The sequence below is a fragment of the Lingula anatina genome, chromosome 7, assembly GCF_051362555.1.
Source record: "Lingula anatina isolate TDL-2025a chromosome 7, LinAna3.0, whole genome shotgun sequence".
NCBI classification, from domain to species: domain Eukaryota; kingdom Metazoa; phylum Brachiopoda; class Lingulata; order Lingulida; family Lingulidae; genus Lingula; species Lingula anatina.
In genome coordinates this window covers 4,207,761-4,223,810 of record NC_141773.1, presented here as the reverse complement: position 1 = coordinate 4,223,810, position 16,050 = coordinate 4,207,761, and the positions used below count along the sequence as shown (strand labels likewise).

The 16,050-nt window shown below is 36.9% G+C and overlaps 1 protein-coding gene across 1 annotated transcript in view; it reads left to right on the top strand.

The window, feature by feature from the left end:
- Nucleotides 1-487: 487 nt before the first annotated feature.
- Nucleotides 488-16,050, top strand: part of LOC106181158 (uncharacterized) — a 30,779-nt gene continuing 15,216 nt past the window's right edge. The window contains exons 1-2 of the mRNA XM_087017097.1: nt 488-860; nt 1,127-1,387. Of these exons, the coding sequence (XP_086873223.1) occupies nt 488-860; nt 1,127-1,387 (634 nt within the window). The remainder of the gene's footprint in view (nt 861-1,126; nt 1,388-16,050) is intronic.

The window sequence follows — 16,050 nt, the reverse complement described above, 5'->3', positions numbered from 1 at the left end:
AAGTAAACTGGAGACAAGGTTCTACTGTGATAGCAACTGCTTTCACACCCAACTTTTCACCAGTGTATGGTGACACAAATATAAAAGACCGTCTGACACTGGGCACTCTCACCTCTTCAAGTACCAGTACATCAATAAATGTAACAGGATTACAGTGTCCAGGTGATATAGCAGAGTATGCTTGTGATATCACTACTAATACACTACAAGACGACAGTGGAACAGCAAGTTTCAATGTGAATCTTTTTGGTTAGTGTCATACAGAATAACTCAAACAGTTTCATTTATGATTATTAGGCATGAAAGTTGTAAATTAAATTCAAAATGGTGTAAATAATCAGTTTCATAATTCCATTAATATTAATTTTTTTAAAAGAATTACTTAATGGTAATGTAGTAAAATATGTTGTGATTTATGACAGACATTTCTTTTTTTGTAAAGTATGAATGGTTGAAAGTATTAAAAATAATTTTCTCTAATTTCCAAATGCTTCAGAGTGCTGTCGTTTATGGAACTTTGGTTATTTTTTCTCTAGATTTCCTGGGAAACAACATCGTGATCACATCCTTATCAAGTCAGTTGCAAGCAGATCAGAATGCTTCCCTGACTTGTACAGCCAGTAATATTGGGCGACCACCAGGCATCATGAAGTGGTACAAAGGCTCTCAAGAAATCACCGCTGGATTTACTCTACAGACCAATATCAATAGTGATAATTGTACCTATAATGGAGTTAGTATTCTGAGTATTACACCGACAGACCAGGATAATGGAGTTATGTATTCATGTGTTGTTGAACCAAACTCTACAGTGATTGGAGACTCCACAAAGCAAGGAAGGTATACACTGGATGTACAATGTAAGTATTCCATCATGGGTTTATGTTGAAACTGTTATTGTAAAAAATACATACACAAATTTTGATTGTTATTTCATCTGTGTTACCCACAAAGAATTTGCATTGCACATTGTCATCTTTCGTATGACTTTTTATTATTTGTAACATCTTTGTAAACTGTCTCCTTATATTTTCACTTTGTGAAACTGGGTCTTATGTTATGTTGACATTAAATTTTTTCTATCCACATTTTAGAATTTTATTTATCAATATATTGCATATTTCAGACCCAGTGCGACAGGGGCCAACGGTGACATCATCCACTGGTACATTTACAGTTGAGCAGGGAACAACTTTTACTCTCAACTGTCAGGCAAGCGGCAATCCAAGTCCAAACTATGTGTGGACCAGTCCAGATAATACCAACTCTACTGGCTCTCAGCTTGTGCTGACACTGTCCACTACTGGACCTTATGAGTATATTTGCTTTGCCACCAACAGTTTGACAACATCACCATTGCCAACACCTGTCACAGTGAGAGTCCAAGGTAGGTGCTATATATCAAAATTCAAATCATGGAAAAGTAGGTCACCCTTTATGAAATATCTCCAGGGTTTTTGTTATGGGTATTTGTATTGAAGAAGGAGCTCATTTATAAACAGAGTTCCAAGGTATCCCTATTGCTGCTATCTCCATCTGTTGCAGTGAGAGATAAAACACAAAGCAGAGCAAAGATAAGCATTGTGATCAGACATCCAAGCAAGGTCTACCCAGCCACCAAAGTGTATTCATTCCTTTATCCCATCATTTCATACAAACCTAAACAACCGTGAAATGTTCCACAACTTGGTATTCTGGGGATGAATAGGGAGTTTACAACGAGTTCAAGTTTGGGGTCTATGGTGGTGTATTGTCCCCTGGTCTAACCCCCTGGTGTGCAGTAGCCCATCACACTGTTGTTATTTACCTGAAGTCTACCCCTATCTTCCATGTAGATCTTAATTAAGAGATTCTGTGTACTGATAACAATGGGCCAGTGTTGTGTGCCACTGTGAATGGGGGCTGTTGTTGGAGTCCAGGTCGCATACCTGACTGTAAAGCATAGAGCACACAGTCCTTGAACATGTAAACAGATTTTTGGATGGTTTTCTTGTATGCAGAGCACTTTAATAGCTGTGGTGTACAGTAGTTGTATAAATTTATGATAAGACATCCAGAGTAGAAGGATGCTATATTGGAATTGGGTCATTCCTCTTTATAGAAGTCTTTAGTATTAACAAAAATAGATAACTAGTAGGTTAGTCCAAGTGGAGCAAAGGAATAAAGCAACAAAATGGAATTTTGCATTTTTGCACCTGATACTTTCTACATATTCATGGCTAGTTTTGAAGTACTCAAATAGTTGTAATACCTGTTGTATCTGTAACTTGTATCATTGCCTCATACTGTACAACACATTTTGATGACTTGTACAACGCTGCTGCAAGGTGATGTAATGGAATCCCCCAATCTGTCTTTGATCTAGGAAGCTAGATAAGATTGATAGCATTGATGTTATAGCTTGTAACAGGGAACAATGATTTAGTGACTTGTTATCTGAGCCTGGAGGTGGTTGTGGGGGTGGGGTGGGGGGGTATACAATACGCCTTTGTAAAACTCATTGGTACACAATGAATAGATTTGTCCTAAATTTGAAAATAAAATATCACTTACTAACTAGTACATTTACAGTGTAGCTGTGTTAGAGCCATATATTGGATCTGCCTCAAGAGCCCAGTGGTAACATGTCTGAGCTTTAATTGTTTAAAAAGTAATCTAATTTAGTGGAAAATGCCACCTGACACGTGGTGGCTTTTGTTATTTTAGGACCCAGTATTCCACAGCATGTGATTTATAACTGTATTAAGTTGCAGCACTCTCCAACAGGTTTTCAGTGTTAATTTCTCATGCAAAATGATTTCACTCTTTTTGTCTCTCTAGCCCCCAACTCCCATTTGGTCTTAATTAAGAAGGCAAAAACCCTGCCAGGGGTTTAGAAATTGACTGTATATTTATGTGAGGTGCTGTAAAAATTTACAGTAACCCTTGAGTAACTGAGCTTTTGGTTGTGTCATAAGATTATTATTGGGATAAATTTATACAAAATGGCAAAACAAATCAAGAGCAGGCTTGAATAATAAATGGATGTGCATTAGAATTGGTAGTGTGGTGGCATCCACAGTGGAGTTATGACATTTGTTTGTTTACTGTTTGATTAATGGTACATTAATACGAATGAGGCATGTTGTGACTAGTGGAATGTCAACAGATGGGGCCTCCACCCTCCTGCAGTTTTCTCATAGTATTACAGGACACAAAAATAAATTGCTGAAATCTTTTTGAAGCCACATTAAAGATGTGTACATAGGAAATCGTTGGGTGAATCACCATAGTTAATATGGGTCAACTTTATCCATGGATTTGTGATATTTTTTAAATGTTAGTATAACGAGTCTCTAATATGCTCTCTCCTCTTTTCATTTATGTATTTTTGAAGCAGTTAAAATTTGTGTAGATTTTCACAGTTCTACACCGGAATCACTGACATTTGATTGGCATTGCTTATAAAAGTACAATGAAGTTTTCACTCAGACAAAACTTGTATGCATGAACTAGTAAGCCAAGATCAATATGAGTCTGGCCTGTAGCATGTGCTCAGTATCCCTCAGGTGGTTTTTAAGCTAAAAGATGTTTCCTTCTCAAAGGAGATGTTATCACTAAGAGGGCGTGTGACTCTTGATGATTGAGGGGGTCTGGCAGGATGGGGGGTGGGGCTGGAATGTGAACAGAATTTGACGTCCCTGTCCTGGGGGTGGGTGGGGTGGGCCTTGTGGATGTTGAAACTAGAAAAGAAAGGTTCATGATTAATATGTTAACATATTTCTGATTTTGTTATTGTGCTATTTTGTTGAAAAAAAAAATAGATTTTTGTATGCTTGTTTTACTGAATTGTATTTACTGTTTTGAGCCTATGATAACTATATAAGTTATATTCTGTAAAGAAATCTGTTATTTTGGACAATCAATTGTACCACATTTCCAGGTATCATTAAATCCGGTCTTCTTTCAAAAGCTTTTTATCAAAATAAAAGGTTCCATTTTTAGTTAGGTGGGGGCATGGTTTACATTGTGTCAAACAGGTAAATATTCATGTTATTTTATAAGGGTGTGTCAGTAGTTGTCGTCAGTGGCATAAAAGGATTGAAAGAAGCAGACGAATAAAGTAGTCTATTTGAATATCCCATAAATTATGTTAATATTAATAGACATGTAAAACATAGATTCATAATTCACTGTTTTGCAGCAATTTGACATTCAAAATTAGGGCTTTGGGGTTATTTGACAAAGTGGGCGAAAAGATTTTTACTTCTCTAGGGAACAGCCAGGTCAGATTTGTTGATATTAAGGCAAAAACAAATTTGTATTGAGTTTTACCTTCATGGAATATTTTCATTGGGTAGCAGTAAATAGGGATAAAGCTACATTAACCGGAGGAACAAAGTACCGCAAGTTAGCGCTATAATATCATGTTTCAGAGCCTTTGTCAAGTACATTTATTTTTAATGGTCATTATGTGGTGACATGGACCGTCATATGAAAGTAGAGCGTGCTCTGACTCATACGGAACAGATGAGCAGTGTGTGTGTGTATATGATGTTATGACTGTCATGATGATATTACTGTGAACTCACTGTAACCTGTCTCACCTCATTGGGAGTAGGTGGAGGTCATATATGAAATGTTGGATATTCACTAAGCAGTTTAACCCAGAAAGTTTATGTAGAATTCTGTGTTAATATGCTACAGTCATAATACGGGTATATAGCAAACATTTTATTTGTTATTTCATATAATATAAAGCCAGTTGATGTACAGTAAGTACTTAAAATTTTGAAATACCTAACTTTTGCTAAAATTTACTCTTTGAAGATTCATCATTTTCAGACACTCATAATGGCTATTAAGTTCAAAACAAAGCCAAATAACTTTTCAAAAGTTTTGAAGCAGCAGTTTATTGAATTACAAACAAAAATGTATGAATCTGTGTTGTTTGAATTTGTTGAATAATTACGGTATGATACAATCTATTACTCAGAATGTCTGACTCACAACAGAGAAATCACCAGGATGACAGTCATATAATACTACAGGTGCCCTCTATCCCTCTCAGTCATCAAACTCTCCACAATTTTTATCCCAGCCCTCAACCATGCCATATCAACAGCTTATCTAAATGAGAAATAAACGCATATTTTTTAATAGGGGAAGGAATGGACGGATTAATAAATCAGTGGTGTGAGATAAGACCTTGGCAGGAAGAGGAGGGATGGAATGTTAGCTAACTGTAAATTTTATGGCGTTTTTTTTTTTTTTATTATTATATTTATCAAACTGTTATAAGTTGGATCATTCATTTGATGTGTTATGAAGTGTAGATAAGTTTGGTGTAAAAAAACAGCAGGATATTGCTTTCTCACTCCCAGTGCCCGTTTTATAAAATAACTTAACCTCAAAAACTTGTTTAAAACTTTACTTAGACCAGAAATTGATATACTTCAGCTCAGCATATGATATATATCTGTACAAATAAACATTTATAAGTAAAAAAGTCACTGGTCTGATACATAAGCCATTTCTTTTCTGTTATAAAACAAACTAAATATTTTAATTGGACTGTTGCTTTTTTATTTTGGGTCAAAAAAAAAAAAAAAGAAAAAAAAAAACTTAATGTCAAGACCATTTTTCGTGCTAAAGTTCTTTAAATTTGGGCCCAAGGTTTCTTGGCTGATCTGTCACTGTCTGCTGCATGCACCTGTATCTGGAGAACGGCCAGGTAACATAGCCACCTTTAACCCTCCTCTACCTCAGTGACACAAGACAGATCGTCAGTCAGTGCTCCAACACCAGCTAGGTATCTTGGTCACCTTTTGCCCTCCTCTGGCTCAGTGACACAAGATGCATCGTCAGCCAGTGCTTTCCTTAGGGGCTTTGTACTGTGGTGATGGCTCCGTTAATTCAAGCAAAGTGAAGACATTTTCTCCCCTTAAGTATTTCTTTGTTTTATTAAAAACGCTTATTTAGAAAAGCTTGTTTGTTTTGTGCCTGGAATTTTTTTAATTTAAAAAAATAAAAAATATATTTATTTGTTCATTTATTTATTTATTTATTTATTTATTTTTGGTGAGTGACTAGAAAAGAAAAATGTTTAAGAAGCAAATTACAAGCAGCTAGGTGTTTGAAAATTAAGAGTGATTACTGTTGTGTCACAAGGAGTTTATTCTGGACATACTTGATGGCGTGAGCATGAATTAATATACACAAATCAATCTGCATGTTTTCATCAGTGCTGCACTCTTTTTGGACATTTTTCTTTGTTTGGAATTTTTCTCCCCTGTTGTTTAATGTATGTCTTGTTTTGATTTTAATTTTCAATAAATCAGGTTTAGGGCTTTTTGGAGTGTAATTGTTGCTGTTTATCATCATTTTCTCCTTTGATGTCATCAAGCAGGTGCATGTGCACATGTCGTATTTTTCTACAAGCTGGTGTGTATTTACTAGAATGGTATTTTTGTGTTGTGTGTTGCATTAATATGGTGACACGTGCATCCAAAGCTGTTTCTGACATCATTTAACTTGAGCAATGTGTCTCCAGTCATAGTCCAGTGAAGTGAGCAATCTTTTGTATTTTTTTAACTGGTTTGTCAAGTTTTATATGTATCTTCCGTCTGTTACTTCTTCTCCAACCTGTGAGGGAGCAAGACATTTCTCTCAGTTACGTAGGTCCCTCTGGAAATTGATTATTTTTATGTGATAAATATGCACAATGTCGAGGTAAAACCAAATTTTTGGTCTTTTCCAGCTGTCTGTAAACCTTTACCTCCACAGACACATGTTCATCCTCTCCCCCATATCTTTATATATTTTTTCTCTAGAGTTACACTACCTGAATTACCCAGCCTCTCATTCTACAACTTTGTCTAGAAGATCTTTGAAGTCACTTACCTACACCATAATTATGCTTCTATTACAGTGATACAGCCATGCTTTAGGAACTAATGGTACTGGTCAATTAAATGACCACGCCGGTGCGTCCGGTGTGAAACTATTCTTACCGTCAGTAGGCACCTAATATTTAAGTTAATTATAGTAGAAATAGGCCAAGCTGTTGTATTGGTATAGGCCCTTACTTTTGGTAGCTAAATTATAGCCTTATTTTGTAGAGCTTATTATTACAAGACATGGACTGCATAGATAAGAGAAACTTTTGAAGATATTGAGAACTCAGAACTCCTTAGAAAATAAGAACACTTCTATATATTTGATTACGTGTCTTGCAAACTTAGGGTATGGCTCAGGACAATTTTCATTCTTGCTTCCATTTTTGTCCACTTTACCAAATTGCCAATGGTAAAATGCAGTATAACTTAGTATTCTTGAATTAATTTGTAGGCTATGTACAGCCCTCTTTATTCGGCCACAGTGCATTTTCCTCCCATTGTGCAGTTGAATAAAATGCTGCAAGTGTCAGGTTTCATAGCTTAATTAATGAACTGTTCATGTCGGCTGTATTCTCTGACGCTCAGTGGTAGCTTCCATATCCTATCAGCATTTTCAAGTGTGAATTAAATTGCATTGGTTAACTGGGAAATCATTGTGTTGGTGCGGAAACTAGCCACGGTATCACAGCCTAATACCCCATAGACATTGGTCTACGTGGGTCGTACCCAACTCTGCGGGGACTCTTGCTGAGTGCAGTTAGTTAAATTGAATGCCATACTTCCTCTTGTTTCCAACTTATTTGTATCATCACCAACTTTCCTGTACATTCTACTTAACACAGGTGATATAATATGTTGATTGCTTGTTTGTTACATCCTAATCCAGGGATGAGATTTTTTTCCGACCATGGCGGATTTCCAACTCTTTGGGTGGTATTGGTGGTTACAGCAGTAATGAGATTTTTCCCACTATCTGCTGATTTCCGACTTTTCAGGAGGCAAAAATTCTCATCGTAGCTAATTTCTGTGAAAAGAGAATTGGTATCTTCCTTAAATAATAACAAGAGGAAGGTAGAACAAAGTCCTGGGTTTAACATGTAGAGTAGGTGTTATGATACGAGGTCATAAATATGACAGTGTAAATTTTTGCAATAAATTTACATTGATTGTAATATCCTAATTTCTGTGAAATGAGGAATGGTGTCTTCCTTAAAAAATAACAAGAGGAAGGAAGAACAAAGTCCTGGGTTAAACATGTAGAGCAGGTGATATGATACGAGGTCATAAATATGACAGTGTAAATTTAGCAATGATTTTACATTGATTATAATATCCTAATTTCTGTGAAAAGAGAAATTGTGTCTTCCGTAAATAATAACAAGAGGAAGGTAGAACCAACTCCTGGGTTTAACATGTAGAGTAGGCGATATGATACAAAGTCATAAATATGACAGTGTAAATTTAAGCAATGAATTTACGTTGATTGCTTCTTCATCATATCCCAATCTCTGCAAAATGAGGATTGATGTCTTCCTTAAAAATAAAACTAGAGGAAGGTAGAACAAACTCCTGGGTTTAACATGTACAGCAGGTGTTATGATACAAGGTCATAAATATGACATTGTAAATTTAAGCTATGAATTTACGTTGATTGCTTGTTTGTAATATCCTAATATCTGTGAAATGATGATTGGTGTCTTCCTTAAAAAATAAAACTAGAGGAAGGTAAAAGCTAAGATCTAATAACGGTATATTAAGATTTCAGGTAAAACCAAGTCCTGGGATTTAGCATATAGAGCAGGTGTTGAGGTAGCCTGGCATACCCTTGCCCTGACTAACACTGCCCACTTTAAACCGTTATCCATGGTCAGGGCCCTGGTCCTCATGAAACAGCCCTGCATAAGGATGGTAGGCAGTGAGAGCCAATGCAGTGCTTCTGGGCACCAAGAAGGGCAATGGCTCCCTAGAACATGTATAACTCTGTGTGTAGTACAGTGCCCCTATGAAGAGAAGTCTAAGTATTTGCCTCATAAATGTCACAGGTTCCCTAGCATCAGATTGTCATCATAAAACACTTTAAGGTTTCCTTCGTTCTATGCAGAGTGGATGTCCAAATAGGAAGGGTCCAGCTCTCAATGGTTTTGTTTCCATGTCCTTGATATGCAAGTATTTAATATGATTCTGTAAGTGTTATGAGGTCATGATGAAAGCTGAGATTTTGGGAGAGAGCAACCCCCCCCTCCCCTTTATGGCTTTGGTCACCATTTAAATTGAATTTAGATTGAATAAAGGGGAATGTGTGGATTTACAACTACTTTGTTCATGTTTTTAATTTTCAACATTTTTGCAAAATTAATAGCTGCTGATGGAGGTAATTTCAGCAGTTGCATTGAATTTGTTTTCCTTGTGGTGAAATGAAAGTTAATGAAAAAGTTCACAGTGAAATTGGTGAGAGGAGGGAATTAGGGGTCACAGAGGGATGATATTATACTTGTATATTAATGTGGACAGGGAAACTGCAGCTATTAGGTGAAATGCTCATTGCTGATTGAATCGGATGTTTAATTTAGACCAAAGAAATAAGTTTTGGATCACCAGGACCACCAATATAGAAATAGTAGAGTTTTTCTTTTGTAGTGTCAGTCTATGTTTTATCTGCTTGTTCAGGTGAATTTCTGTGTGTGTGTGTGAGAGAGAGAGAGAGAAAGAGAGAGAGATCTGAGACAGACATACACATTTAACTGTATGTTACTCTTTTGCAGTGAAAACAAATGAACAAATTTTCCTTGTCCTTTTCCTCCAAGTACTATTAGTTTATCATGCATTGCCTCTCTGATCCTCTAGTTCCAAGTATTATTAGTTAATCTTTGAACTTCTTTGAGTACTTGTGAGGTATAGAAATTATAATATATGACTTTGTGTGAGTTTAGTCCTTATCCATGTCTTTGTATTGTTGCCTCTTGTAGCTAAACTGTAGGCTGATGTTTCTCAATATTCTTCTCCGAGCATACAAAGTATCCAGTAAGGAAATCTAATGGTGCTAATATCAATATATATGTTTTTTCTCACAACACGATATTGTAAGTACATGTTTTGTTTGTTCATTCCCCAGCTCCTGGTCTGAAAGGAAAATATCTTATAAAACACAGCAACTTCTGGGATATTTTCATATATTACAGATAGGGATCCCTAAAAAAAAACGCCTGAAAGTAAGAAAAAAAAAGAGGTCATTGCAATTTTTACTGATGTATATCTGAAGCCAAGCCGTTGCATCTGTGTTCTTTATATACTTGAGCCTGGATGAAAATAAAAGATAGAAAAGATATCTTGTAGAAATTTTGTATTTAATCTGATGAAGTCTGTGGTGAGTAGTGGTTAGCAGTTAGCCTTTCTGAAATTGTCCATCTCAGATAAAAGAAGACCGGTGAAGTTTATTGTCAGGTTACCTATATATAAGGGCCATTCTCACTGGCAGTTTTGACCGCGGTTAAGGCCTAATCGCTGTCCTATGAAGGTCAACTTTCCCAACAAATAAAAAAAGTTCATGTCCACTGCCTCTCCATCTTTATTGTGGTTGATTAATTTCCTTGTTTCAGAATGTATTGAAATTATCTGTTTTAGATTTACATGATATTTCAGTATATATTAATATTATCTGTTTAATTAACCTGGTTTCAGTATCCATTAATATAACACATTCAATTAACTTGGTTTCATAATGTATTTAAATTATCTGTTAAATTAACCCAGTTAAATTGACTGGTATTCTGTGCCAATAATATATGATAAGATATGTAATTTAATATCTGAAGATGAGATGAAATTTTTGGATGGATTAAATACTTCCTGACATTAACAGTTAGAAGCCCCCCCCCCCCCAATACACTTCTTCCTCCTATGCAAATTTGTATCCAGTACTTCAAATAAAAATAGTTATCTCACATACACTGAAAAGATGATGCAATAAACCTGTTTCTCATTTTTTATGTGGGGTGTGCTGGTGAAAAATTCAACATCGAACAGTTAGCATGCTGCTATGGAGGCAAATATGCACGTTTAGATGGAGACGTGACATTAACAAAAAGATATGAATAGATAATGGTCACAGATTAAAGTAAATCATACTAATATGCAGGTAAATTATCAGGTATAAGACTGCAAAGTAACAGTCCTCTAGAGGCTACATTAAGGGAGCTGAATAATGAAAAGAACTTGTGACAAAAAAAAAGAGTATTTGGATTCTATTGTTCCCTTTGTTTCCTAGTTTTACTCAGTTTGCCATAAGTGGATGAGTCACCTTTATGAAGTATTCCATATATATTACTTTTTGTCCTTCATAAGGTGATCTTGATGGTTTAAAATAATTGCCAGTGGCTTCATCATATATATATATATATATATTTACCTGTGTTCTGTTATATTTATGGAGTGTATTGATTTCTGGTCCACTTTCCTTCCCACCCCTCTGTGATACAGACTGTACACTGGATAGACATTTTCTTTAGGAACAACATTTCAGTACTAGTAATCTAATATCTTGTAATAAAACATAATATGAGAGTTAGGCCTGTCCTGTGATGAAAAAGAAGGTTAACCTGCCCCCTCCCCCCCTCTCTCCCTGCCATCTCAATACCCCTTTGTATACAAGGAAGGGTGCTGTCATGTTTGGCATAGGGTTAATGATTGCCTGTCTTATTGTAAATACATTGTTTTTGTGTGATGTTATTCTTGGACGGAATACAATAGAAACACAGCAAAGGACTCAATGGGCTGTGAAGCCTGCTTTATTTGTACTTTAGCCTTGACATTATTCGTTTTAATGGTCTGATGCTGTTGTGCATGTTGATACATAATTTATTTCAATTCAGGACTCTGTGTGTGTGTATTTTTTGTAACTTTTTTTTTTCTACCACATTTTTCTGTAACACTTTTAGTGAGAAATCAATGTAGCCTAACCTGATTAGCCAATTTTCTCTTTTAAATTCGAAGGTGGATATTCTCATTTACAAACAATTTAGCAGATTGAGCTTGTAGAAAATTGAAATATAGGTAGATATTTGCCTCTGGCTCTGATGATATCCCTCAACACACTCCTCACACATACACCCCATTTCCATAGATTTTTAGATCGATCTATCCCTGTGGGGAGTCTCACTTGATTACTGTCAGCTTGGCCGGCTTAAGTGTCTGTCCCGCCTACTAAAAGCTGTAAGGGGGTAATTAACTATGGTGCCCGCTCTGCTGACTGCAATTTAGCGTGAACCCCCAGGGAGTTAGGTCGATCTAAATCTTAATCTCTAGATCGATCTAAATCTCTGGGAAAGCACCCATAGATCAGTCACTGATAATTAGCTGCAGCATAGTCTTGGGTGTAAGTACTGCTGTAGGATAGCTGTAGGTCAGATATGTCTGTGACAGCTGGTTATCTTGTACTGAAAATTTTCAACAGATGTCCAAGGACAGTCTGATAATGTCAGTCGGGGGGGGGGGGGGGGGGGGGGGGGATTTCAACCTAGAGTATAGACAAACTGACTCAGTGGCTCCACTATGTGCAGCACAAAAAGCAGAAAAATTTTACAGCTTCACAGCATGTTGAAGTTTACAATCAATCAGTTGATAAAATTGATAAACAAACCAATGAAATAAATGAATAATTAAAAAACTTAAAAAATGGAGAACTTGAAAAAAAAAATGGCAGCACCTGCTCTAGTTTCTGAGCGTCTGTCTATTCTGTGTACAGGTCTAGGACCCTGGATGTCACATTTAGTGTCACCTGATTGGTCACCCTGTTGTTGCCAAGGCAACCAGGATGCCCCAGTCAGGAGATGCCTGTGGGCATGTGATGGAATGTGGACTTTTTTATCAAGTACACAATAAAGCCTAAGCTATATTTTCTTTCTTCTGTAATGCCTTGAAACATCTTATACTGCCCTTGAATAACAAATAGAGATATCAATTTATTCCCCGTGCGTCATTTTTGAATCAAGCCTATTTTTTTCTGTAAACCCAATGTACCATGATATATTTTCACCATTGAACCTTGTCATTATAGTGTGGTATCTAAATGTAAAATGTCCAGGTGTTTTAGACTGTTGTATGCCAGTAATGAATGCAAACCCTGTACTTATCAAATAAAGCATCTGAGGTATTCCCTGGCCTTGTATCTATCCAGGGAAATGTTCGAGGTATTCGGGACCCTCTGGAAGATTCCTATGAAAACTTTCACCTCTGATGAGCCTTCAGGCAAATGGTTCAAAGGAGAGAATGTGTGTGTGCACGTGCACATGATCTTGTGTGTGCATGTGCGTGTGTTCTTGATATCATGTTGCTGAATACGTTGACCACAATCTCTCTAGTACTAGTGCAAAAAGGCCAAGCCCCCCAAAATTCACAATATCACTGAGCAGAATCATTTGCCATAAATTACCTGTGATGGCCTGATGATGACCCTGTGTTATGCAGATAGGGTCTTTTACTTGGTGATCAGATTAATGAGCTTTAAAGGAATAATGAAGAAGGTGCCTTACTTATCCTGTATGACAGTGTACAGCCTGTTTTTTCTCTTTCTTTTCCTACAAATTGCTCATTTCATTTCTGTATAAGTGCATACATTTTTATGACTTTGACCAAGCAAAGGTATAATTCACTATAACTAAGTAGCCATTAATGACCAAAAAGAATTCCCCCATATTATAGCTTAATACCAGGTCTTAAACTCTTAATCTTATACTTTATCTTGATGACAGTAATTAACAGAAAATATGATGGGAGAGTGTGTCATTGGATGTTAGTGGTTTCAGCATGGGAATGATTGTTGAATGATAATTCACTTGAAGACTGCTTTTATCATACACTTTTATTGTGCATCTGATACTCCAGGTTGTAAAATAAATGTGTTGGTATTAATATACTATTAATTATATTAATATATATAATTAATACAAGATAATGCAGAAATTTATAATTTGATGCCATGCAGAAATTAAGGAGAAGTGAAAATATGAGATCATGTCTACAAAGGAGAAATCACTCCTATGGATTTATGTGGAAAAACATATCAGTTGGTTCTATCCAGTGCTCTCACTCTCTCTTTCTCTTTCTGTCTCTCTCTCTCTTTCTCTCTCTCTCTCTCTCTCTCCCCTCCTCACTCCCCTTGTGTGTATCATCTGTCAGTGATTACGTAACAGATGTGTAGTTTGCTCTCCTGGTGTTGAGAGACAGGTGAAGCCCCATCAGCAAGACATGACAGGGTACATCTTCACCACAGGAGAGGGAAACAGTTGTGCTGAAAGATATCTCGTCTAGCCACCGGGCAGAGAACAGTGGCAGATGGTGTAATGAAAACATTGTGGTTTAATTACTCAGCTATCAGAGTTATTATATTATCTCCTGGTAGTACATGGAGGATGGAGGAAGGAGGAGTGGGGTGGGGGGGGGGGGGGGGCAGACACCCAATCTCAGGGGGACCTGATTAGACTATAAAACTTAAGTCTGAAAATTAGAGCGCAAATTCAGAACAGGGGACTAACAGATCTGCTGATCAAATGTGACAACCCACTAAAAAGCTTGTGGTTTAATTCCTAATTAGACACTGAATAGATTCCCCCACAGGGATTTCACAGCAATCAGTCAAGTGAATCGGCCATATTTGAACTGCAGATCTGTTAGTTCGCTGTTCTGAAGGCGCTATCAGTCTTAGCTTTGAGGCCAAAATGTAAGTCCACTTACAACCAAGGTGAATCTGTGAATATGTGAATTATTATGTAATGTCTTGTTGGTCAGTATGGGTCGCTTCTGGTCACTTTGGGTCACTTCCATTGAATGACCATCAAAGTGTGATGTGGTCTGAGATAAGCTGCCCAAGGGGGGTGCGTTTTTACAGCTCATTGCTTGTTGTGATAACCCCTGACCTCCAGTTTTTACCTGTGCAAGGTATGCACTTGTGGATTTATGTTTAAGTATATGAAAATTACTTTGTCGAGCTTTTAAGGCAAACATTAAAGGTCTGCCATAGATTTTGTTTATAAAGTAAGGATACTTGTCATAGATGGTTATGGTGTTGAAGTATACAATAGATATTGCAGATTGAAATTTTTTAATGATATATATTTCATATTTTAACCCACAATTCTGTAGGACAAAATATGAAAAATATCACCTATCAGGTGCTGCGGTATGCCCTTGGATATTTATCCCTATCCATCATGGTAAACTGACATTTTACCGACTCAAATGGAATTGTTTGTGTTGATCATTTTGTAGCCTTTGGGCTGTTGTTGCTCAAAACTTATAAAAATGCACAGCTGAGATGTTGTAGAAAGCTAACTGAACAGGTTATTTCTTCTAGTTAATAATACACTGGTGTACAGACTGAAATGAGTCATTTGATGCCAATGGCTGGTCTAACAGTAGTGTAACCAGTAATAATGGATATGGGAAGTAAATGTAACATTGTGAAATAGATTTTTATGGTCTCTTGTGGTGATGCTAAAAAATTGTCTCTTAACTAAATTATGTATTTTTACCTTTGGTGAATTGTTATAAGGCCACACTTTTTTAATTTTATGGATGACGTCCTGCGCGCGCACCGATTTTCGTCCGTTCTCAAAAAAAAAAAAAAAAAAAAAAATCCCCCCCCCAAACCGCCGCCCCCCCCCCCCCCCCCCCCCCCCCAAAGGAAGTCCGTTGTCGCAAACATCGTTATTGAATTTGCCGGAAAATGCAATCGGCAATTCTCTGCTAATTCCGCAAGCTCCATACTGTCATTGTCTACTGCGGAGACATCCGAGTAGTTCCGAGTGTGGAAAATGAGCTTTCTGCGCATGCGTATTATCACCACATGGAAATATGGCCGTTTTGCCGTCAACTTCATCTCTAGCATTAATTTCAAAATACACGACAATTAAAGTCATAAAGAGAACGGGGGCCGTCGTTTTGGATTGGTTTGCCATTGATATTGGACATGGAGATATCACCCTTTTACAATTTTACGAAAGGCTGGCCGCGGCCAGCAATCATCGCCCGGAAAATTTCAGTGACATTCTGTCCAAAGCAGCACATACCAGTTTCTTTTTGGAGCGAAAAAAGGGTCGACAAGAGCGTCAAGGTATTTGGTGGACTGAAGGTCGGACAGGCCACCCGATAGTTGGCTGCTAGCGTGTGAGTCGAAGTA